The sequence below is a fragment of the Triturus cristatus genome, chromosome 2_1, assembly GCF_964204655.1.
Source record: "Triturus cristatus chromosome 2_1, aTriCri1.1, whole genome shotgun sequence".
Lineage (NCBI taxonomy): Eukaryota > Metazoa > Chordata > Amphibia > Caudata > Salamandridae > Triturus > Triturus cristatus.
Window position 1 is genome coordinate 971,676,835 of NC_140581.1, and position 25,335 is coordinate 971,702,169.

At 49.8% G+C, this 25,335-nt stretch overlaps 1 protein-coding gene across 5 annotated transcripts in view; it reads right to left on the reverse strand.

Annotated features, from left to right (window-relative positions):
• Nucleotides 1-25,335, reverse strand: part of PSIP1 (PC4 and SRSF1 interacting protein 1) — a 543,316-nt gene that overhangs the window by 138,788 nt on the left and 379,193 nt on the right. For all 5 annotated transcript variants that reach the window (XM_085633866.1, XM_085633873.1, XM_085633883.1 and 2 more), the window contains one exon: nt 10,401-10,516. In XM_085633866.1, the coding sequence (XP_085489992.1) occupies nt 10,401-10,516 (116 nt within the window). The remainder of the gene's footprint in view (nt 1-10,400; nt 10,517-25,335) is intronic.

The following is a 25,335-nucleotide window of genomic DNA, read 5'->3' on the forward strand; positions in this document are numbered from 1 at the left end:
GGTGGGCTTCGATCCGACCAGTGTAACTTTCAGTTTCGGTTTCTGCTGAACTGAGACGGCTTTCGGTTTCGATGAAGGGAAACCAGCCGTTTTGGGCAGTATAGGCTGCCGCTTAATGTCCGAGGCCGGGCCAGAGGGCGGGGCCGAATGGATGCGGGATAGGTCTTGGGTAAGGCCCGAAGGCGATCCCTCGACCGGAGCCACAGACTGACGCACTGGGATATCCAAAGTCTGTTCGGGTAGGCCTTGCTCGTCACCGGAGCTACTCTCTTCGGCCCCTAAGGCCTCATTGTAGTCTCCTACCTCGGTGTCGGCTTCGTCTCTGTGGAAGAGTTGTTCTTCGACGTCTTCCGATCCGGAGTCGTGTTCGGAAGCGGGGCTGGAGGGTAGGTTCTCCACGTCTTGCACATCTTCGTCCTCAGCGTTGAAGATGTCAGTCGGGGCCGGTGCCGCTTGCTGCGCTTCGAGCCTCGCTGCTCGACGATTCCGGAGAGTCTTCTTGGATCGGAATCGGGCACAGGCCATACATGTGGACTCGTCGTGATCCGGTGAAAGGCATTTGTTGCACACCGGGTGGACGTCGACATGGGGATATTTCGCATTGCATACAGGGCACCGCTAGAAGGGCGTCCTCGATTCCATCGTCGATGTCGGGTCGATGGTCGGGTATGATGCGAAAAAGTTGGTTTCTGGAAGTTAGTAAACTAACAAATAACTATCGATACCGATCGGGAACAGTACCGACGCGAACTAAAGGCCTTTTGGCCTGTAAAAAGTTTTTCCTGAGTCAAGATAAGCACATCCGAACCCAATGGCGGAAAAAAACAATCTGAGGATGGAGAGGATGCCCATGCGCACTGTAGTCCAGGGGAGGAGTCACCTATCCCAGGATACTTCGAAGACTCTTTCAGGACAACAACGTGCAAACATCCGGACCCAACACTAGGCGGCGATCTATGCACAGATATGAATTCAGCAGCCCACATGCCTCGAGCCTCCAGCATCTTGCTGACCTCAGCTTTGATGCTTTCCTTGACTTGATCTGACTGTCAATAGATTTGGAGGTTAATTCTAGGCAGAAACCGTGTTTGATAATGAATATGCTACTTACCAGTCTGCATCTGTTCTTGGCATGTAGGGCTGCTGACATTCATATCTGTGCATAGATCGCCGCCTAGTGTTGGGTCCGGATGTTTGCACGTTGTTGTCCTGGAAGAGTCTTCGAAGTATCCTTGGATAGGTGACTCCTCCCCTGGACTACAGTGCGCATGGGCATCCTCTCCATCCTCAGATTGTTTTTCGCCATTGTGGCAGTGATGGAGTAGATACAGAAAGTGATGACCATGCTTGCAGTAATTTTGAGAGCTGCAGCTGCGACAGGCGCCGGGGAGGAGGGAGGGCGATATGAATAACAGCAGCCCTACATGCCAAGAACAGATGCATACTGGTAAGTAGCATATTCAGTTCGAGGCATGTGGGCTGCTGAATTCATATCTGTGCATAGAATACATAGCAGTGCCCTCTATTAGCGGCGGCTACCCGTGCCAGCTGCAGCGGTCTGAAAAAGTGTCTTGAGAACAGCCTGTCCTACAGCTGCCTGCTGTTTTGACTGCACATCTACACAATAGTGTTTTGTAAATGTGTGTGTAGTGGACCATGTGGCTGCTCTGCATATATCATGCAGGGGAATATTTCCTAGGAAGGCCATGGAAGCCCCCAACTTACGTGTTGAGTGGGCTCGTGGTGGAATAGTTAATGTGCGTTTTGCCTTTTGATAACAGATTTGAATACACTTAACTATCCATCTGGCTATCCCTGTTTTGGAGATGGCGTTACCTTTGTGGTGTGGGGCAAAGGCAACGAACAGTTGTTTTGTCTTCCTGAATGGTTTAGTCCTGTCGATGTAGTACATGAGGGCCCTCCGTACATCTAGTGTATGTAGTGCCCTTTCTGCAACAGTTTGTGGGTTTTGGAAGAAAACGGGCAGTTCAATAGTCTGATTCATGTGGAACTGCGATATTACCTTAGGCATGAATTTGGGGTTGGTACGTAGTACGACCCTGTTGGCGTGAACCTGAATAAATGGCTCTTGAACGGTTAGTGCCTGGAGTTCACTAACTCTTCTTAGGGAAGTAATCGCTACTAGGAAGGCCACTTTCCAGGTAAGGAATTGAATCTCGCATGAGTGTAGAGGTTCAAAGGGTGGACCCATCAGGCGTGTGAGGACCAAGTTGAGGTTCCACATTGGAGCCGGTGGGTGACTAGGTGGAATGACTAGTTTGAGCCCTTCCAAGAATGCTTTGATGGCAGGCACTCTGAATAGAGAGAGGTGCTGCCTGGTTTGCAGATAGGCTGATATTGCGGTCAAATGGACACGTATAGAGGTGTACGCCAGATTGCATCGGTATAGGTGTAAGAGGTAACAGATGATGTTGTGGATGGATGCGTCCAGCGGGTTGATGTCATTATTACCGCAATAAATGACGAACCTTTTCCATTTGGCTGCATAGCAAGCCCTGGTAGTGGGTCTCCTGGCCTCCTTGATGATGTCCATACAGTCAGGTGGCAGGTTGAGATAGCCAAACTCTAGGACTTCAGGAGCCAGATCGCCAGGTTCAGCTGTTGCGGATCTGGGTGCTGAACCTCTCCATGGTTCTGCGTCAAATGCGCGGGTTTGATCCGCAGCCTTTGATGCGGCACCACGGAAAGTTCGAGGAAGGTGGTGTACCACGGCTGGCGTGCCCACGTGGGAGCAACTAGGACGAGTGTCAGGGAGAGTTGTCGTAGTTTGCGAGCCACCAGCGGTATCAGCGGCGCTGGGGGAAAAGCGTACGCAAATCTGCCGGACCAGTTCATCCATATCGCATTGCCCTGCGACTGCGGATGTGGGAATCTGGCGGCGAAGCTTTGGCATTTTGCGTTTTCGCTTGTCGCGAATAGGTCTATCTCTGGATGACCCCACTGCTGGAAGTACGGTTGGAGTACTGATGGGTGTAACTCCCACTCGTGCATCTGGTGGCTGTGTCTGCTGAGCAGATCCGCCATCTGGTTGTCCTTGCCAGGGAGGTGTTCCGCCATGAGGAACATGTTCCTCTGAATGGCCCACTTCCACATGCTATGAGCCAGATGAGACAACTGTGGAGAGTGTGTTCCTCCCTGCTTCTGTATGTAGTACATGGCAGTCATGTTGTCCGTCCGGATCAACACGACTTTGTTGCACAGATGTACTTTGAATGCCTTCATGGCCAGGAAGATTGCCATCAGTTCCAGAAGGTTGATGTGCATCTTCTTCTGTTGTGTCGTCCATAGTCCCTGCACTGTGTAGTGGAGTACATGAGCTCCCCATCCCTGGAGAGACGCGTCCGCTGTCAGTACTATTTGCGGAACAGGCTCTTGGAACGGTCGGCCCTTGCAAAGGTTTTGTGGATTCCACCAATGCAGAGAGTTGTATGCCCGACCGCTCACCAACACTAGGTCTTTCAACTGTCCTTGAGCCTGATTCCACTGACGTGCTAGGCACTCCTGAAGTGGGCGCATATGTAACCTCGCGTGCGGGACTATGAAGATGCAGGAGGCCATCATGCCTATCAACTGCATAAACACTCGCGCTGGAAGCGAGTGATTGGGTTTGAACTTGGAGATCAGCAGTTGTATGCTGTTGATCCTCACTAAATTTGGCCGAGCTGTGGCCGCCAGAGTGTCTATAGTCGCACCTAGGTACTGTTGTACGTGTGCGGGCTGGAGATGGGACTTTGGGTAATTTAGTGAGAATCCCAGACTGTGAAGAAGGTGAATGGTGCGGGACATGTGGCTTGCACATTGCTGGGCTGACTTCGCTTGAACGAGCCAGTCGTCTAGGTAGGGGTAGACGTGTATATGCTGCCTCCGTAAATGTGCTGCCACCGTAGCTAGGCACTTCGTGAAAACCCTGGGCGCTGTCGTCACGCCGAAGGGAAGGACTTTGAACTGATAGTGCTGCCCCTGAACAGTGAACCTGAGGTATTTTTTGTGTGAGGGGTGGATGGGTATGTGAAAGTACGCATCCTTGAGGTCCAGTGAGGCTAGGAAGTCTCCCTGCTTGAGAAGCGGAAGGACTTGCTGTAGGGTGAGCATGTGAAAGTGCTCTGAAAGAATGTACTGGTTCAGGGGTCTCAGGTCTAATATAGGCCTGAGCGACCCGTCCTTCTTTGGAATTAAAAAGTAGAGGGAGTACACCCCTGTACCCTGCTCGTGGATGGGGACGACCTCTATAGCGCCTTTTAGAAGCATACTTTGCACCTCTTGCTGTAAGAGCGTTAAGTGCTCTGAGGACATAGGACGGTTTCTTGGTGGTATTGTGGGTGGAGTGGAGGTTAACTCCAGACAGTAACCGTATTTTATAATATCTTTGACCCACCTGTCCGTGGTGATGGAGTTCCACGTGGACAGGAACCTTTGTAGTCTTCCCCCGACAGGTGTTATGTGGTCGGGATGAAGGGAGAGGGCGTCACTGCTTGTTCTGGGGGGAGGACCTGGTGTTGCCGTAGCCACGTCCTCTGCCCTTTGTACTGGAGCCACGATATCCACCTCGGGTGTTTTTATCGTAGGTGGTCTGTGTATTGCCTTTGTTATACGTTTGTTGTGACCCCTGTCCTCTACCTGCCCCCTTGTTTCCGGGGCGACGAAAGGAGCCGCTCCGAAAGGACTGAGTTTGGAGGGCGCCCATGGACTTTGCAGTGTCCGTGTCCTTTTTTATCTTTGAGGGTGGTGTCAACCTCTGGGCCGAATAAATAGTCGGGGTTGACGGGCTGGTTCAGTATGTTGTTTTGTACCTCAGGCTTGAAGCCTGAGATTCGTAGCCAGGCATGTCGTCGCAGCATGACGCTTGTGTTTATGGCCCTGGCAGCCGTGTCTGCAGCATCTAGTGCACATTTGATGGAAGCATTTGTGAGTAGCTGTCCCTCTCTGATAAGAATTTCTGCACCTTCTTTGAACTGGTCAGGGAGATGTTGGAGTAGTTGCTCCAATGTGTCATAGTGCGCTCTATCGTAGCGAGCGAGGAGCGCTTGAGTGTTGGCTATGCGCCATATGTTGGCAGCCTGGGCGGCAACTCGCTTGCCGGAGGTCTCTAGCACCTTGGACTCTTTGTCCGGGGGAGGAGCGTCACCCGTCGTTTGCGAGTGTGCCCTCTTGCGAGCATTCGCTACGACGATGGAGTCGAGTGGTAATTGTCCTTTGATGTAAGTAGGATCCCCAGGTGCTGATCTGTATTTTTTATCAATCCTGGGGTTTATCACTCGTGCCCTGGTGGGTTCCTTGAAAATGTCCTTAGCTGGTTTGAGGACCCCCTTCAGCATTGGCAGAGTTTTTACATGTCTTTCAGAGGATGCAAAAGTGTCCATTAGAAAGTCATCTTCGATGGTATCTGAGTGAAGCTGTACCCCATGGTTATTTGCAGCACGTTCAATAAGAGCGTTGAACGCCGCAGTATCCTCCGTGGGAGATGTTTTTGCCCCATAGAGTTGTGGGTCCTGTGTATCGAGAGGTGCACTGGGGTCTGCAGGGTCGCCCCAAGTTTGATCAGGGTCCTGCTGGTCATCAGGGTCTGTGTCTACATGGTAGGGTGCTTGGTCATCCATGTAGTCCTCCAATGCATCCGTGTCGGAGCGCGTGGGGGAGAACCGGTGTGGATCCTGGTAGGAGGAATGGAACGGTTCATAAAGGAGAGGTTCTGATTCCACCGGCAGCTTCCTTTTTAGTGGGATCCTGAAAGGGTCCAATGGCGGTTCCGAAGTTATTCTTCGGTCGTGGAGAATCATCCTGCCAGTGTCGGCGTCGATGACACGTGACGGAGACGTCTCGTCCGGTGGAACCGGAGTCTGGGTAACCCGTGTCCTGAGTTGGAACATCTTCGGGATTGTGGACGGAGGCAAGCCGAAGGTAATGTTGGCTGGCCCCGTAGAGGTTGCTGGAGCTCCGATCGGGCCGGAACCCGACGGGTCTTTGAGGGCCGCCGTGGTTTTGTTGCTTTGCGTCGCAGCAGGCCGCACTTGGGGCGTCTTTGAGGCTTTGGCACCGGGCAGGGTCGTAGAGCCGGGCGTGGATTTTTTCGGTGCCGGCGGGTCCTCGAGTCGAGGTGTGGAGATCACCGTCGACGTCCTCGATAGGTGAGGCATCGGCGTCGTCGAGGGAGCGACGCGAGGCGAAGCAGGCGGTATTGCCCTCGGTGTTGTTGGCGTCGGTAGCCGAGTAGGTTTTTCGGTGCCGATGGCCTTTTTCCGCTTGTCGACTCCGATGTCGCCCGATTCCAGTTCGGCACCGAAGTCCCTCTTGGTGCGGTCGGTGCCGACGCGTTGCGCTGGCGTCGAAGGCGTGGAAGGCCTCGATCCGACCAGCGCCACTTTCAGTTTCGGTTTCGTATGAACCGGAGCAGCTTTCGGTTTCGGTTTTGTGGTAGGGAAACCAGCTGGCTTATGCAGCAATGGCTGCCGCTGAACGTCCGAGGCCGGTCCCGAGGGCGGGGCCGAAGAACTACGGGATGGGTCTCGGGTAAGGCCCGAAGGCGATCCCTCGACCGGAGCCAAAGGCTGTGGCGCTGGTGTTTCTTCGGTTTGAACAGGTAGGCCTTGTTCATCATTGGAGCTACTCTCTTCGGCCCCTAAGGCCTCCTCGTCGTCTCCTACCTCGGTGTCGTCTTCACCTCTGTGGAAGAGTGACTCGTCGCCCTCGTCCGATCCGGGGTCGTGTTCGGAAACGGGGCTGGAGGGTATGACTTCTAATTCTTCGACGTCGGCCTCGTCGAAGATGTCTGTTGGGGCCGGTGCCGCGTGCCGCGCCTCGAGTCTCGCCGCTCTTCGGTTCCTTAGAGTCTTCTTGGAACGGAACCGGGCACAGGCCATGCATGTCGATTCGTCGTGGTCCGGCGAAAGGCATTTGTTGCACACCGGATGGACGTCGATGTGTGGGTACTTCGCATTGCATACCGGACACCTTTTGAATGGCGTCCTGGATTCCATCGTCGAAGTAGTCGATGGACAGGTAAATGCGAAAGAAGTCGGTGCCGAAAGTTAGTAAACTAACCAAATGCTATCGAAACCCGATCGATAAACAGTACCGACGCGAACTAAAGGCCTTTTGGCCTCGACCAAATATTTTCCTAACTTGAGCTAAGATAGCACATCCGAACCCAATGGCGGAAAAAAACAATCTGAGGATGGAGAGGATGCCCATGCGCACTGTAGTCCAGGGGAGGAGTCACCTATCCAAGGATACTTCGAAGACTCTTCCAGGACAACAACGTGCAAACATCCGGACCCAACACTAGGCGGCGATCTATGCACAGATATGAATTCAGCAGCCCACATGCCTCGAACTATCTTTGACCCACCTGTCCGTGGTGATGGAGTTCCACGTGGACAGGAACCTTTGTAGCCTTCCCCCGACAGGTGTTATGTGGTCGGGAGGAAGGGAGAGGGCGTCACTGTTTGTTCTTGGGGGAGGACCTGGTATTGCCGTATCCGCGTCCTCTGCCCTTTGTGCTGGAGCCACGATATCCACCCCGGGTGTTTTTATCGTAGGTACTTTGTGTGTTGCCCTTGTTGTAGGTTTGCTGTGACCCCTGTCCTCTACCTGCTCCTCTATTTCCGGGGCGACGAAAGGAGCCACTCCGAAAGGTTTGCGTTTGGAGAGCCCCCATGGACTTTGCAGTGTCTGTGTCCTTTTTTATTTTTTCTAGGGTGGTGTCAACCTCTGGTCCGAACAAGTAGTCGGGGTTGACCGGCTGATTGAGGATGTTATTTTGAACCTCAGGTTTGAATCCGGAGATTCGTAACCAGGCGTGTCGTCGTAGCATGACGCTGGTGTTTATTGCTCTGGCAGCAGTATCTGCGGCATCCAGTGCACACTTAATGGATGCGTTCGTGAGGAGTTGTCCCTCCCTGATGAGGATCTCTGCTCCCTCTTTGTATTGGTCAGGGAGATGTTGGAGTAGGGTTTCTAATGTGTCATAGTGTGTGCGATCGTAGCGAGCTAGGAGCGCCTGGGTATTGGCAATACGCCATATGTTAGCTGCCTGGGCTGCAACCCGTTTGCCGGAGGTCTCTAGCACCTTGGACTCCTTGTCCGGGGGAGGAGCATCCCCAGTTGTCTGCGAGTGCGCCCGTTTGCGAGCATTTGCGACTACGATGGAATCTAGAGGTAACTGGCCTCTAATGTACGTAGGGTCCCCAGGCGCCGACCTATATTTTTTGTCGATCCTGGGGTTTATTACTCTTGCCCTAGTGGGTTCTTTGAAAATGTCCTTTGCTGGTTTGAGGACACCTTTTAACATGGGTAGAGTTTTGATATTCCTTTCTGAGGATGCGAAAGTATCCATTAGAAAATCGTCCTCGATTGTGTCAGAGTGGAGTTGCACACCATGATTGGCCGCAGCACGTTCAATGAGGGCGTTGAATGCGGCAGTGTCCTCTGTGGGAGACGTTTTCGCGCCATATAGCTGCGTGTCCTGTGTATCCATAGGTGCACCCGGGTCTACAGGGTCATCCCAAGCCTGGTCAGGGTCCTGTTGGCCTTCAGGGTCTAGCTCTCTGGGGTAGGGGACGTCGTCACCCATGTAGTCCTCCAAAGCGTCGGTTTCGGAGGGTGTCGGAGAGAAGGGGTGTGGATCTAGGTAAGAGGTATGGAGACGTTCGTAAAGAACTGGTTCCGAATCCGCTGGCAGCTTTTTCTTTAGCGGGATCCGGTAGGAGTCCAAAGCCTGCTCGGAAGATATTCTCCGCTTGTGGAGCATAAGTCTGCCGGTGTCGGCATCGATGATGTGGGACGGTGACGTCTCCGTAGGAGAGCGTTCGGCAGGTGTGATCCTAGTTTGGGTGACACGTGTCCTGATTTCAAACAGTTTGGGCGCCGTGGATGGCGGCAGTCCAAAAGTGATGTTGGGTGTTGCTGGAGAAGCTTTTTGAGCTTTTTTCGGCTCGGAGCCCGATGTGTCCTGGAGGGCTGCCTTTTCTTTGATGCGTTGCAAGGACGCTGCAACTTGTCGCACCTGTAACGCCGACGGTTCTTTGGCGCCGAGCGGTTCTGTAGAGGCAAGCGTGGACTTCTTTGGGGCCACAGGGTCATCGAGTCGAGGAGAGGTAGTAGCTGTCGACGGCGTCGATGATTGGGCCTTTGGTGCTGCTTTCGAAGTGGTGTGCGACGCAGCGGCCATTTTGACCTTCGTGGCCGGAGCCGATTGTTTCGGTGCCAGGGGCCGAGGTGGTTTGGCGGTACCGATGGCCTTTTTCCGTGTGTCGGCGCCGACGTCGGCTGCTGTGAGTTCGGCACCGAAGTCCCGTTTGGTGCCGACGGGTTTGGCTGGCGTCGAAGGTGTAGTGGGCTTCGATCCGACCAGTGTCAGTTTCAGTTTCTGTTGAACCGATACGACTTTTGGTTTCGGTTTCGAGGAAGGGAAACCAGTCGTTTTGGGTACTAATGGCTGTCGCTGAATGTCCGAGGCTGGGCCAGAGGGCGGGGCCGAAGAACTGCGGGATAGGTCTTGGGTAAGGCCCGAAGGCGATCCCTCGACCGGAGCCATAGACTGACGTACTGGGATATCCTCCGTCTGTACGGGTAGGCCTTGCTCGTCACCGGAGCTACTTTCTTCAGCCCCTAAGGCCTCATCGTAGTCTCCTACCTCGGTGTCGGCTTCTTCCCTGTGAAAGAGTTGTTCTTCGATGTCTTCCGATCCGGAATCGTGTTCGGAAGCGGGGCTGGAGGGTAGGTTCTCCACGCCTTCCACATCTTCGTCCTCGGCGCAGTATACAATTCACAACATTTTTCAAATGATAAAATAGGATTAATTCTTAATGTAAAGTTTTTGTAGTTTTCAAGGTTGTGCACAGCTAACACCAGCTTTTCCCAGGAGACAAATGTGCACGAGATAGCAACGATTTACACATGGAACAAAACTGTCATCTAGGACACAACAATGATTATCTGATCCCCAATTGATGAAATGTAAAACTGAGGAAAACCCAACAAGACAGCTTTTTCATGCTGTTGTGTCAAGGGCCCTGATCTCAGACACGTCCACTACTAACAGGCAAAAAGCTTTATGTGAAAATCTACATGTAAATTCTAATTCTGAGCCTTAGTCCTCCTCCATGTTGCTCAAGGCCAGAGGTTAAATAGGTAGTTTGTTTAAAAAAACTAAAAATACACCTGTACCTTTGAATGGCATAAGAAAACAAAAACAAGTGCTTCGGTCTACCAAAATACAGTTTTTCTGAATACAGGGGAAACCCTAAAATCTACAACTATCAAAGGAATGAATACAGTTAGTAGGAACCTTCAACGAGACTAAAGTTACTAGTCGCAGGTTCATTGACTGGTGTGTACACAATACATTATTGGGTTCCTGTTCCTCTAAAAGGGACACTCACGTTTCTGTTTCAACCTGCTCCTCTTTCCGCTTTTTCTCAGTTGCTTCTTTCTCATGCATTGTTTTTAATACATTTCGCCTTGGGATTACCTGCAACTGCTTGCCTGCTTTTCCCTTCTGAAACATAATAGATGAGAAAATAAAACACTTCAATTAAAAAACATAAAACACCAGATTCCCCTTATTATGACTGCATTGCTAAAAGCCATGTGAGAGCAATCCATGCTTTTACACAAGCATCTCGACCATTATACCAGGATCTCAATCATAAGTCACATGCTTGACAATTCAATCTACTGACCCTTCTTCAAGCTACAGAAGTTCACATATTAATACTAAAGAATGAGGAACATGAGAACGACTTTCAGCACTGTCAAAAAAGATGACTATTTTAAATAGTGCTTGTCGGGTACTTCAAAAAGGTTTGAAGGGTGAAAGGGAGTTACCATACTGGCCTGTGAGACAGCACAATGACAAAGGATAAAGATGCCTTTCTGGTGACCTCATCCATAGGCTCTCATTCTCCAAGAAATAGTTAGTTGTATTCTTTGTTCTGCATCTTAGGATAAACTCAATGGGGAATTACTGTGACATATGATTATCTATAAAGATCGTACAATACACAACGAAATGGTTACTTACCAGTAGGAGTAGTTTTGCAGCTTGAAGGTTTTTCTGGATTCATATGCTGTGCATCATTTCGTCATCTAGTGATTGGGTCTTTTTTTTCTTGGTTTGGTCGCAGTCTACCACCATTTGGTGCCAGGTACGTCCCCTGAGTGACGTCAGACGGTATCCTGGAGGTCGACGTGCGTGGTGGCCATCTTTGGATTATTTTTTCTGTTCTTATTCTCTGTTGTAATCCTTGAGATGGTTATTGAATAACTGATGTAGTTCTTTGCGTCCCCCACTTGTTTGTCGCATGTGAATCCAGAAAATTCTTCAAGCTGCAAAACTACTCCTACTGGTAAGTAACCATTTTGTTTTGCAGCGTGAATCCTTTTCTGGATTCACATGCTGTGCATCAGATTATGTAGCGGTTTCTCCCGGTTCTCGGAGGCTGTGGTGAACAGAAGAACTTACAAACAGGTGTTTAAGCACCCTTTGTCCAATTTGAGCTTCCTTATTCATTTGTATATGCACACAGTAATGCTTTGTAAAGGTGTGTGGTGATGCCCATGTAGCTTCTGCGTAAATGGAGTCAATGGGTACATTGGCCATCAAGACTAGTGTTGCTCCTTTCTTTCTAGTAGAGTGAGCTGTTGGATGAACGGTTAGTTCTTTTTTGGCCTTGGCAGAACACAATTGGATGGCTTGTACTATCCATCTGGCAATAGTTGCATTTGTGACAGGTGATCCTGTGCTGGTATGCGCGAAGGCGACAAACAAATGCTTGGTCTTTCTGATTTGTTCTGTTTTTTGTAAATAGAATAAAGCCCTCCTTACATCCAGGTTATGGATGCTTCTCTCTCCCTTAGTCGTTGGGTTTTTAAAGAAAACCGGCAGGAGAATGTTTTGGTTTAAGTGATACTTAGATGCCACTTTTGTCACAAACTGTGGGTTCGTTTTTAAGATTACTTTATCCTTGTGGATTTGTAAGTACGGTTATTCTTTTATTGTTAAAGCTTGCTGGTTAACTTACTCTTCTTAGTGATGTTACTGCAATGGGAAAGGCTGTCTTCAGGGTAATGTGTTTTAGGGCCGCTGTATGCATGGGCTTGAAGGGCTTTGCCATTAGTTCATAAAATACTGTATTTAAGCTCCATGTGGGTACTGGAGCTGCTCTTGGTGGGGAAATTTTTTGCTCATTCTAAAAATCTTTTGATTACAGGTCTTGAAAAGAAGCTCTTGCATGATTTTGGTTTTGTGTATGCCACTATGGCAGCAAGGTGCACTTTAATGCTAGAGTAGTTGATGTTGCTGTCCAAGAGGTAAGTAAGGTACGTAATAACTGTTTCTTGTGTGTTGATTGAACTGTTTTTCTGGTTAGCGGTGCACCATGTGGTATATCGCTTCCAATTTGCTGTATAGCAGTTTCTTGTTGACTCTTTCCTTGCTTCTTTTAGAAATTACATGGTTTGCAGAGGTAGATTGAGGTGCCCAAATTCTATGTATTCAGGCGCCAAGCTGCTAGGTGTAGCGTCGCTGGCTCTGGGTGAAAGATCTGGCCCTGTTGCATTGTTAACAGGTCCTTGTCTGCTTTGATCATTTCTCCCCTGGATAGTTCTTGGAAGGTTGAGTACCATGTTTGCCTTGGCCATTGAGGGGCAGTGAGAATCATATTTGTTCCTGGGATTTTTGCTTTTATTAACACTCTTTGCTTCAGGGGTATTGGTGGAAAGGCGTAAGCAAATGTCTGCGACCAATTGAGATAAAATGCATTTCTCTTTGATTGGTGGTGTGGAAACCTCGAGGCAAAGGATTGGCATTTCTTGTTCTGCATTGTTGCAAACAGGTCTATCACTAGTGTTCCCCAGATGTTGAACAGATACTGTACAGTTTTCTGTTTTAACTCCCATTCGTGGGAGCAGTTTTTCTGACTGCTGAGTTGGTTCGCTGTGATGTTGTCTACTCCTGGTAGATGTACTGTCTGTAGACTGATTTTTTTGTATTATTGCCCATTGCCAGATTTCCTGTGCAGGTTTGCTCAGTGGAAAGGACCTTGTCCCACCCCGTTTGTTCAGATAGAACATGGTTGTTGTATTGTCTGTTTGAATTAATGGGGTTGTCCCCTGAATGTGTTTCTGGAATGCCTTGAGTGCTAGAAAGACGGTTTTTATTTCCAAAGAGTTGATGTGCTTTTTGGAATGCCGTTCGTTCCATTGACCATGAACTTTCAGCTGGTTGCAATGTGCTCCCCAACCGTTGAGGGATGCCTCCGTGGTGACTGTCACAGATGGAGTTGGGTCCCTGAAAGGTCTCTCCTGTGCTATTTTGTTGGATGCCCACCATTGTTTCACTGCTTGCACCCTTTGTGTAACAACCACTAGATCCTCCCAACTTCCTGTGGCTTTAGAGCAGCTGTTGGTAAGCCAGTCTTGAAATGGGCGCATGTGTAGGTGAGCGTGAGGTATAAGTGGGATGTATGAAGCCACCATGCCCATTAGTTTCATGACCTTCCTCACTGTCAGAGGGTTGTTTCTTGATGGATTGCTTGTATCCTGGGATTTGTGGGGTATGACTTTGCTTTCGCTGCATTTAATCTTGCTCCCAGGAAGGTTCTCTTTTTTCTGTTGTTGAACATTTTTTGTGGTTTATTGAGAAACCCAGTGTCTGTAGCGTTTTGAATGCCCCCTTATGAGCCAGTCTAGATAGTGGTAGACGTGGATCTTTTCTCTTCTTAGGTATGCCGCCACTGCAGCTAGACATTTTTTGAACACCCATGGAGCCGATTTTATTCCGAACAAAAGTACTTTGAATTGGTAGTTCCGTTGTGCAGGAATCTTGGGTATTTCCTGTGATTTTTGTTCATGGGGATCTGTAAGCAGGCGTCTTTGAGGTCTATTGTTGCCAAGGAATCCTCCTTTTGAATTTGTGGGATTATTTCATGGAGGGTACACATTTTGAAGCGTTGTGTTAATATGAACTTGTTGATGAATCTTAAGCCCATGATTGGTCTTAGAGTTTGATCCTGTTTGGGTATTGGGAAATATGGGGAGTAGTTTCCTGTGAACCATTCTTGTTTCGGTACTTTTTCCATTGCCTGTTTTAGGTATAGTTCCTTGATGTCTGCGTTTAGCAATGTTTGTTCTGATCTCATTAATTTTCTTCCTCTTGGTGGGTTTGCAGGTGATTCTTTTGTTAGCTCTATGCATTACCCGTATTTTTCCAAATTTAAAATCCAATTGTCTGTTGTGATCTTTCCCCATTGTCTGTGGAAAAAAAGATATCCTTCCCCCACTGGTGTTTTGTGTGGGTCCTTTTTTAGTGATTGAGTCAGTTAGAGCCATTTCCTCTTCCTCTAGAGGATTGGCCTCTTCCTCAGCCATTGCCTTTTCCTCGAAAGGGCTGCTTCTGTTGTTGTTGCCAACCTTGTGAGCTTGACTGCTGACCTATTTGTTGACCTGAGTTTGTTGTGCCATCTGTTTTCCTTGACCAAAGGAGCCCCTACCTGTTGGCTTCCTATTATTGAATCGCCCTCTTTTAAATTAACCTCTTTACTGCAGGGCCCCCATTGCCCTTGCTGTTTTGTTGTCCTGAATTTGTTGAAGAGATTCATCTACCTCTTTGCCAAACAGAGCTTCTCCATTGAATGACCTGTTGATGGAGGTTTGAACTTCCTGTTTAAAGCCTAAGATTCTGAGCCAGGCATTTCTTCTCAGGATGGTTCCTGTGCAGATGTGCCTACTAGAAGTGTCTTCTGCATCTAAAGCGGACTTTAGACAGGTGATTGCCACGTTTTTCACCTCCTGGACAATAGATTTTGTCCTCCTCAGGTAGTTTGTTCAACAACGCCTCTATGTTCTCCCATTGTTGGTGGCCATATCTATTCAGTAGGGCAATTGAGTTAGCAATACCCCACTGTGTTGCTGCCTCCTTTTCTATCCTTCTCCGCACCATATCCATCCTACTTTCCTTTCTGGCAGAGGCCCGGTGTTGGAGACTTCATTTGCTATCCTCCTGGCTGTGGTGACAATAATTGAGTCATGTATTGTACTTCCCTGAATATATTTAGGGTCCTTTGAGGAGGGTTTATCCTTTTCTCCACTCTGGGGGTTACCCCTTTGCTGGAGGCTGGCTTCTTGAAGGCTAGTTTGCCTTGATCCAGAATACTGGGCAGCATTTGTGAGAAAGTGGCTCTGTATATACTGTTCCGTAATAGGTACAGGGTTTGACAGAGGCTAAAGTTAGGTATAACCTTACTCTCTAAAGTGGGAGCTTGGTCGAGCAGTAAGGCAGTATCAGAGGACAGTGTAAAGCATTTGTTGTACACATTCAGTCAGCAAATCGTCTCACACACTCAAAACCTGAACTCTAGGCCAATGCTTTATATATAAAAAATATATGCTTGTTTTATTTTAGAACCAACACTTGGATTTAAAATAGACTTTCTCAGAATTAGATGTCTCATATAAATACTTTTGCAATATGCAATTGACTTTTGTAAACAGTTACAAGTGGTTGCAATAGGCAACTCTATTTTAAACACAACAATGCATTGAGCTCAATATAAAATTCAAGTTATTTGCAAAAGATTACTTTTAAGATTACTTTTGGAATTCCAGGACTGGATCCTAGATTCAGTCCTAGGTCAGTACTCAGAATCAAGTGATGAAAGTCGACTTAATTACTGTTATGATTTTTAAACAATATTTAGCTATTTTAAAAGTTGACACTTAGAAAACAGACAATGATTCCCTATGGAAGAAAATTCAAGTTGCAGGTACAGTATGTTCTCGTTACTTTTATAATCCAGTACTGGGTGCCTAGACTCAGTACTGGGACCTTTAGCCAAAACAGGTAAGTAATTACGTTTTCAGAAATTATACGATTTTTGAAGAATATTTAAAGATTGCAGAAATCGACACTTAGAAGAAATTTCACAGAAAAACAGTCAATGATTGCCTATGGAAGAAAATTGGGTTACGGGTAAGTACAGTTGTAAGTATTTTTCAGAGTCAGTGCTGGGCACCAAGATCCAGCACTGGGAGCTCACCTAAGAGCAGGTGAGTGATTTAGTTTTCGTTACTCGGCTGATTTTTGGTGAATATTTTAAGATTTGAAAAGTCCACACTTAAAAGAAATTTCAGGAAAAAGCCAGTCAATGTTACCCTATGAGCAAAATAGAGTTATCGGTTTAAGGGTAAGTACTCGACTGGCAGAGTTGAGGTTCTGGGCATAGACTCAGGGGTCCCCCAGGGTCAGGTAGGTACAGTTGGTTCACCCTCAGCGACTCTAGGGCGGCCGGGTGCAGAGAGAGTTAGGCCCAACGATATCCTATGAGGGATAGGGGGGCCTTGGTTGGTGGCTGCTGACTGGCAAGCCACGCGGCTGTGGGAGCTGGGCTCCTGGTCACTTACTCAGGGCAAGTGGGGAAGTAGGTAGGTGTAGAGTTTTCACTGCCAGGGCCACTCGGGCGGCTGGGTGCAAGGTGCTTTTGAGCCTTGGGGCGCTCAATTGATTTCAATTGGAAATCTCCGGTTTAGAAAAAGACTGCAAGCTCGGGGACGAGGACTTTTCAGGTGCCACCACCACTTCGAGAGGTAAGTTGGGTAGTTGGAGGATAGGTAGGTACCCCGGGATTGGGCACAGGGGGCCGCGGGGCGCCGCGTGCAGGGGTGCCTTTTGGTGTCGGGAAATCTTACCCTCTGTTGATAGCGGTAGGGGGGGGGGGGCACCTTGTTCTGAGGCTGCAGGCTTCTTCAGGAGTGTCGAGGGAGGTCCTTGGGTGCCGGACTCGGGGTCACAGTCGCCGTGGGGTCGTCCTCGTGGTCTTTGTTCACTCCGGCACTGGCCAGGCTTGGCTGGTGCAGAGTGTGCTGGGTTCGCGATTCCGGGCTGCTGCCAGGGATAAGAGGTAGGTTTTGAGTAGAGCCTCTACTCATGGGAGTCCCAGGGGCTTAGAGCCAAAAGGTAGCCAGGTCCTCCGGGGTTGGTGAGGTTGCTGGCCACAAGAGATGCCGGGTTGGAGCAGGAGCAGGTTCGAGGGTCGACAGGCCGGTAGGGCTGGGGCCAAAGCAGTTGGTGTCTTCCTCTGTTTAGCAGCTGCAGGGCAGGTCTTCTTTCTTCTTGCTCTTCTTTGTAGTTTTTGAATCTGGAATCTCGGGAAGGAAGGTTCAGGGTGCCCCTAAATACTAGATTTAGGGGTGTTACAGGTAGGTTAAGGGCAGGGACCAATGGGTCCCTGTCCTGGGGTGGGTACACCCCCTATCCTGCCTCTCTCCTGTGGGAGGGGGGCAGTAGCCTAGTCCAAATAGGGTAGGGCTCCCCATCTTCAAGATGGCGAGAGCCCGGAGATGTGCTTCACCTCGCCTCCCCCACCTGAGGGGTGGGGTTGGCAGGCTGGCACATCCCCTGTCCTGCAGTGGCCTGGGGAAGCTCACAAAGGCGGCATGCGTTTGAAGCTTCCCCTGTCCATCCTGGGGGTGGAGACCTAGCACCTCGCCCAGGATGTGCATTGTTGCAGGCCCAGGAGAGCAGGGGCTCTCCTACCCAGGGGTCCAGCAACATGTCTGTGTGGCAGCCTAGGCAGCCCCTCAGACATGACGTGGATTGTAGGTTAGGTTCAGGGGCAACTCTAAGTTGCCCTCTGTCATGCATCTTGCATTAAATCCCACACTGGCATCAGTTTAATGTGCTGAGAAGTTTGATACCAAATTTCTCAGTCTTCAGTGTAGCCATCATGGTGCTATGGAGTTCGTGCTGACTACCTCCCAGCACCATATACTCTTAATGGTAGCACTGCACTTACAGTGCCCAGGAATGGACTTGGGTACTGTAGGGGCACAGGGGTCATGCTTGATCGCACAGTAAGGCAGTATCAGCGGACAGTGTAAAGCATTTGTTGTACACACTCAGTCAGCAAATGGACTCTCACACTCAATAACTGAACGCTAGGCCAATGGTTTATATATAAAAAAATATGCTTGTTTTATTTTAGAACAAACGATGGGTATTAAAGGAATATGCTACTTACCAGTATGCATCTGTTCTTGGCATGTAGAGCTGCAGATCTACACACTTTTGCATAGATCGCCATCTGGTGTTGGGCCCGGATGTTTGCAGTTTATTTTTCCTCTTGGAAAGTCTTTAGAAGTCACGAGGTCGGTGACTCCTCCTTTGATCCGTATTGCGCATGGGCTTCGGCTCCATCCTCAGATTGTTTTTCGCCACCAGGGAAAGATGGAGAGTAGTAATAATAGTGAAGAAACCCATGTGTGTTGTATCTAAATAAGATAGACTGGAACAGATACAGGTAGCCGTGGAGGCGTGTGTAGATCTGCAGCTCTACATGCCAAGAACAGATGCATACTGGTAAGTAGCATATTCCGTTCGAGGCATATGAGCTGCAGATTACACACTTTTGCATTGACTATATAGCAGTTCCCAACCCTAGCGGCGACCACCGGTATCTGTTGCAGTGGCCTGAAATAGTGTTTTTAGTACAGCCTGGCCCACACTAGCTTGTTGCTTAGTTTGCACATCTACACAATAGTGTTTAGTGAAAGTGTGCGGTTTGACCATGTAGCTGCCTTTCAGATATCATCTAATGGGATGTTCCCTAGAAAAGCCATAGAAGCGCCTATCTTTCTTGTAGAGTGGGCTTTAGGGGGAACCGATAGCGTCCGTTTTGCTTTGTGGTAGCAAATCTGTATGCATTTTACAATCCACCTAGCTATCCCTGATTTGGAAATAGGGTTGCCTTTGTGTGGTGGGGAGAAGGAAACAAATAGCTGTTTGGTTTTCCTGAAAGGTTGTGTTCTCTGTATGTAGTAAAGTAAAGCCCTTTTAACATCCAGTGTGTGTAAGGCTCTTTCCGCAACTGTTTGGGGTTGCGAGAAAAAGACTGGTAATTCTACCGACTGGTTTAGATGGAAAGGAGAAATGACTTTGGGTAGAAATTTGGGATTGGTGCGGAGTACAACCTTGTTGTGATGCATCTGAAGAAAAGGTTCCTGTATAGTGAGTGCCTGTATTTCACTAACCCGTCTGAGGGAAGTGATGGCCACTAGAAAAGCTGTCTTCCATGTGAGGAATTGCAGCTCGCACTTATGCAATGGTTCGAAAGGGGGTCCCATTAACCGTGTAAGAACTACATTCAAGTTCCAAACAGGTGAGGGTGGCACTCTGGGTGGAATTACTCTTTTGAGACCTTCCATAAAGGCTTTGATGACAGGTACTTTGAAAAGTGAGAGGTGCTGTCTGTTCTGTAAATAGGCAGCAATGGCAGCGAGGTGTAACCGAATGGAAGTATATGCTAGGTTACACCTTTGTAAATGGAGTAAATAACATATAATGTGTTATATGGATACATTTAAAGGATTGATCGTGTTATTGTGGCAGTAAATAACAAATCTTTTTCACTTTGCTGCATAGCACGCCCTAGTAGTAGGGCGTCTAGCTTCCCTGATAATGTTCATGCAATCAGGGGGAAGGTTAAGGTATCCAAATTCTAGGACCTCAGGAGCCAGATCGCAAGGTTGAGCTGAGCTGGGTCCGGGTGCCTGATCTCTCCATGGTTCTGGGTTAGGAGGCGGGGTGAGAGACGTAGCTTTTGGTGTGGTACCACTGAGAGTTCCAGCAGCGTGGTGTACCACGGCTGTCTGGCCCATGTTAGAGCTACCAGGATTAGGGTTAGGGAATGCTGCTGTAGCTTCCCGACCACTAATGGAATTAGTGGGAGAGGTGGAAAGGCGTATGCAAATTTGTTTGACCAGTTCATCCATATCGCATTGCCTTTGGACAATGGGTGTGGATATCTGGCGGCGAAGCTTGGGCATTTTTTGTTTTCGTGGGTGGCGAATAGGTCTATGTGTGGATGCCCCCACTTCTGAAAGAACAGGTGAAGAACCTGTGGATGAAGTTCCCACTCGTGCATCTGCTGTGTCTGTCTGCTTAGCAGGTCTGCCACGGTGTTTTGTACGCCTGGGACGTGTTGGGCTAGGAGAAAAATCTTTTGTGGAATTGCCCATCTCCATATGCTCTGTGCTAACAGAGAGCTGTGGAGAGTGGGTGCCCCCCTGTTTTTGAATGTAGTACATGGCAGTCATGTTGTCTGTGCGAATGAGGACTGCCTTGCCTGAAATCTGCGCCTGGAAGGATTTTAGGGCAAGGAAGATCGCCAGTAACTCCAGATGGTTCATGTAGAGTAACTTCTGTTGCGGCGTCCATGTGCCCTGTGCAGTGAGATGTAACAGATGAGCTCCCCAGCCGGAGAGCGATGCATCTGCCGTTAGGACTATTTGTGGGACCGGGTCCAGGAACGGTCAACCTCTGGAAAGGTTTGTGGTGTTCCACCACTACAGAGAGCGATGGGTGCGACCGTCTACCAACACCAGACGTGGCTTTTATGAGCCAATCGTCCAGATAGGGGAAGACGTGAATGTGCTGTCTTCTGAGATGTGCAGCCACTACTGCCAGGCACTTGGTGAACACCCTTGGTGCTGTTGTTACCCCGAACGGGAGCACCTTGAACTGGTAGTCGTGTCAGTCTACCACAAACCTGAGGTACTTTCTGTGAGATTGCTGTACTGGAATGTGAAAGTACGCGTCTTTCAAGTCCAGAGTGGTGAGAAAGTCGTTCTGGGAGAGAAGTGGAAGAGCCTGTTGGAGGGTTACCATGTAAAAATGGTCCGAATGAATGTAAGTGTTTAGAGGTCTGAGATCCAAGATAGGTCTTAGGGTCTCGTCTGTCTTTGGAATCAGAAAGTACAGAGAGTAGACCCCTAAATTTCGTTGATTTATGGGGACCTGCTCTATTGCTCCTTTTTGGAGGAGGGAGACCACCTCTTGTGTCAGTAGCGCAGTATGTTCTTGTGACATAGGGCGGTGCCTGGGTGGAATGTTGGGGGGTGTAGATGTCAATTCTAGGCAATACCCTGACTGAATAATTTGTGTCACCCGAGGTGATTGTCTCCCAGACGTGAAGGAAATGTTGTAGCCTGCCTCCGACCGGAGTGGAATGGTCTGGAGGGAGCGGGGGAAAGTCATTGGGCAGGAGGTGTGGGAGAGCGGGCGGTATTTGTTTTGCCTCTGCCCTTATTATTATTGCCTCTGTATCCGCCTCTTTGATAACCTTTTGTAAAGGTAGACTGAGGGGGGGATTTATAGGACGTGGATGCACGGTCCGATGAGTAGCCTCTGCCCGTGCCCCGAAAGGAAGAACGGCGAAAGAAGCGCCTGGGAGTCTGTGTTTGTAGGGCTCCCATAGATTTCGCAGTGTCTGTATCCTTTTTCATTTTTTCCAGGGCTTCATCTACTTTAGGACCAAATAGATGATCTTGGTCGAATGGGTGATTTAGTATAGAGGCTTGAACCTCTGGTTTAAACCCTGAGCCAGGAATGGCGACGGAGGAGGACACTGGTGTTTATAGCCCTGGAGGCTGTATCTGCCGCATCTAGTGCACATCGTATCGAGGTATTAGTTATTGTTTTACCCTCTTGAATAAGTTCATTAGCCCTAGTCTTGTACTTTTCAGGGAGATGGTGCATGATGGTCACTAGCTCATCATAATGCGCCCTGTCGTATCGTGCCAACAGTGCTTGCGTATTGGCAATACGCCATATATTGGCCGCTTGTGACGCAGTGCGCTTCCCTGACGCATCTAGGAGCTTGGACTCTATCAGGTGGGGGCGCTTCGCCTGACGCCTGAGAATTTGAGCGCTTCCTGGCTGTGGATACCACTAGGGAATCTAATGGTGCAGGGCCATTAATGTAAGAAGGGTCTGTAGGGGCGGCTTTGTACTTCTTTTCTATCCGAGGGTTTAGGACCCTGGCCCTGACTGGGTCTTTAAAAACCTCAGGGGCATGTTTAATTACGCCCTTTAACATGGGTAAAATGGCAGTGGACCTATGTGTATCATCAAAGGTGTCAAGGAGGAAGTCCTCCTCCACTGGGTCGGTATGTAACTCCACTCCGTGGTAGTGTGCCGCCCTTTGTAGCAAGTGGTGAAAACCAAAGGAATCTTCAGGAGGAGATGGCCTAGATGGATAAAGGTCATCCTGTGGGACATCTGGGATGTCCGGATTGTTATAATCATCCCATGGGTCTGGGGATCCAGTAGGGGTGGGATCTTGTGGCACATCTGCTGGATCAAAGTAAGGGTCCCCCAAATCGTCCAGGACAGGGGACAAGGTGGGGGAACGATGAGGTGGAGGGGGTGGAGGTGGAGAGGGTGGAGGAGGTAAAAGGAGGAGGGGAAGGCACCCTAAAAGGAGAGGTGGCAATGTCCTTTCTCTTCGGAGGTGGAGGTGGAGCCGGCTTGTCCAAGTGTCTCTTTTTGGAAGACAATGTCAAGTGTCCGGTCTTTGGATCCTTGGTGAGGGTTTTCTACAAAGGATCCGGCGTGAAAAGCTCCTGTGACCCCGGTTGATTGGTCGGCGCCGACTGTTTCGGGGCCGACGGCTTCTTAGGTTTGTCGAAGCCGTGCTTCCTGGGAACCTCCGTTTTTTTGGTCGGTGCCGAAGGGGGTCTCGGCACGGGAGTGTCGGTGCAGAGGGTCTTATGATGTTTGGTCGGCACCGGAGCAGGTTTCGGCACCGAAGACTTCGGTGTCGAGGTCGGTGTGGTGGTGGAGGCCGATTTTTTCTTCGGTGCCGAAGAGTGTTTGTCGGCACCGGCGGCCGGCTGGCTCGAGCCCGAGCTTCCGGAAGGCTTAGAAGGCTTCTTCACCGGGCCCGGAGGTGGGGTGTCAGAAGCAGTGTCCTTGGTCTTGCCTAGGCCCGAAGGCGAAGGTGTGACCGAAGCCTTTTTCGGGATCGGCGGGGGAGGGGGAATTGTACTCACGACCCGCTGCGCCGGGGTGATGTCCTCCACATCTGAGTCGTCGGCCTCGGAAGCGCTGACGAGGTAGTCGTCCTCCTGTTCGATGTCCTGCTGTCCCGGAGCTTCGACGTCGTCCCCGAAGATGTCGACTGGAGCGGAGGTCGAGGAGTGCGCCATGTTGCGTCTAGCTCGTCGATCTCGAATCGTCTTTTTTGAGCGAAAAGACTTGCAGGCGGGACAGTCTCAGGCCTCGTGTTCTGGGGAGAGGCAGAGGTTACACACCTCATGGAGATCGGTGTGGGGAAACTTGGACCCACATCGAGGGCACTTCTTGAAGGGAGTTCTTTCCATCAGCCGAGACCGGAGCCGGAATAGGCCCGAAGGCCGCAGTCGACGACCGGAATCGAAGAAGTGCCGAAGAGAAGATGAATAAGATGATTTATGTCTTTGAAGAAGCTCGATGAGCGAGGATTTATGCGTCGATAGGTGAACTGGGAAGTTCGAAACCGGAGCGCGAAGTTTCACATCCGAGCCCGATGGCGGAAAAAAACAATCTGAGGATGGAGCCGAAGCCCATGCGCAATACTAACCAGAGGAGGAGTCACCGACCTCTTACTCCCAAAGACTTTCCAAGAGAAAAAACAAACTGCAAACATCCGGACCCAACACCAGATGGCGATCTATGCACAGTGTATAATCTGCAGCTCATATGCCTCGAACTTACATTTTTAGATATTATACGATTCTTAAAGAATATTTAACATTTGCAGAAATTGACACCAAGAAGAAATTTCACAGAAAAACAGTCAATGGTTTCCTAAGGGAGAAAAAAGGGTTACTTGTAAGTATTTTTCAGAGTCAGTGCTGGGCACCAAGATCCAGCACTGGGAGAGTACCTAAGAGCAGGTGAGTATTTTCGTTTTCGTTACTCGGCTGATTTTTGGTGAATATTTTAAGTTTGGAAAAGTTCACACTTAGAAGAAAATTCAGTAAAAGCCAGTCAATGTTACCCTATGGAGAAAATTGAGTTATCGGTTTAAAGGTAAGTACTCGACTGGCAGAGTTAAGGTTCTGGGCATAGACTCAGGGGTCTCCCAGGGTCAGGTAGGTACAGTTGGTTCACCCTCAGCGGCACAAGGGCGTCCGGGTGCAGAGAGAGTTAGGCCCAATGTTATACTATGAAAGGTAGGAGGGACTTGGTTGGTGGCTGCTGACTAGCAAGCCACGCGGCTGTGGGAGCTGGGCTCCTGCTCACTTACTCAGGGCAAGTAGATGGGTGTAGAGGTTGCACTGCCAGGGCCACTCAGGCGGCGGGGTGCAGGGTGCTTTTGAGCCTTCGGGCGCTCAATTGATTTCAATGGGAAATCTCCGGTTTAGAAAAAGACTACAAGCTCGGGGGCGAAGATTCTTCAGGTGCCACCACCACTTTGAGAGGTAAGTTGGATAGTTGGAGGATAGGTAGGTACCCCGGGATTGGGCACAGGGGGCCGCCTTTTGGTGTCGGGAAATCTTACCCTCTGTTGATCGCGGTTGGGGGGCACCTGGTTCTGAGGCTGCAGGCTTTTTCAGGAGTGTCGAGGGAGGTCCTTGGGTGCCGGACTCGGGGTCACAGTCGCCGTGGGGTCGTCCTCGTGGTCTTTGTTCACTCCGGCACAGGCCAGGCTTGGCGAGTGCAGAGTATGCTGGGTTCGCGGTTCCGGGCTGCTGCCAGGGACTAGAAGTAGATTTTGAGTAGAGCCTCTACTCATGGGAGTCCCAGGAGGCTTAGAGTCAAAAGGTAGCCAGGTCCTCCGGGGTTTGTGAGGTTGCTGGCCACAAGAGATGCCGGGTAGGAGCAGGTTCGAGGGTCGACAGGCAGGTAGGGCTGGGGCCAAAGCAGTTGGTGTCTTCCTCTTCTTAGCAGCTGCAGGGCAGGTCTTCTTTCTTCTACTTCTTCAACGGATTTTGGAATCTGGAATCTGGGGAAGGAAGGTTCAGGGTGCCCCTAAATACTAGATTTAGGGGCATTACAGGTAAATGAAGGGCAGGGACCAATGGGTCCCTGGGGTGGGTACACCGCCTATCCTGCCTCTCTCCTGTGGGAGGGGGGTAGTAGCCTAGTCCTGATTTGGCAGGGCTTCCCATCTTCAAGATGGCGAGAGCCCGGAGATGTGCTTCACCTTGCCCCCCCCACCTGAGGGGAGGGGTTGGCAGGCTGGCACATCCCCTGTCCTTATTTGGGGTTTCCGGCCAAGCTTCCCGCCAGAGTGGGGGGTTGCAGTAGCCTGGGGAAGCTCACAGAGGCTACATGCCTTTGAAGCTTCCCCCTGCCCATCCCGGAGGAGGAGATTTAGCACCTCGCCCAGGATGTGCATTGTTGCAGACCCAGGAGAGCTGGGGCTCTCCTACCCAGGGATCCAGCAACATGTCTGCTGTGTGGCAGCCTATGCAGCGTCAGATCAGACGTGGATTGTAGGTTAGGTTTTAGGGGGCATCTCTAAGATGCCCTCTGGGGTGTTTGGTACATTAAAT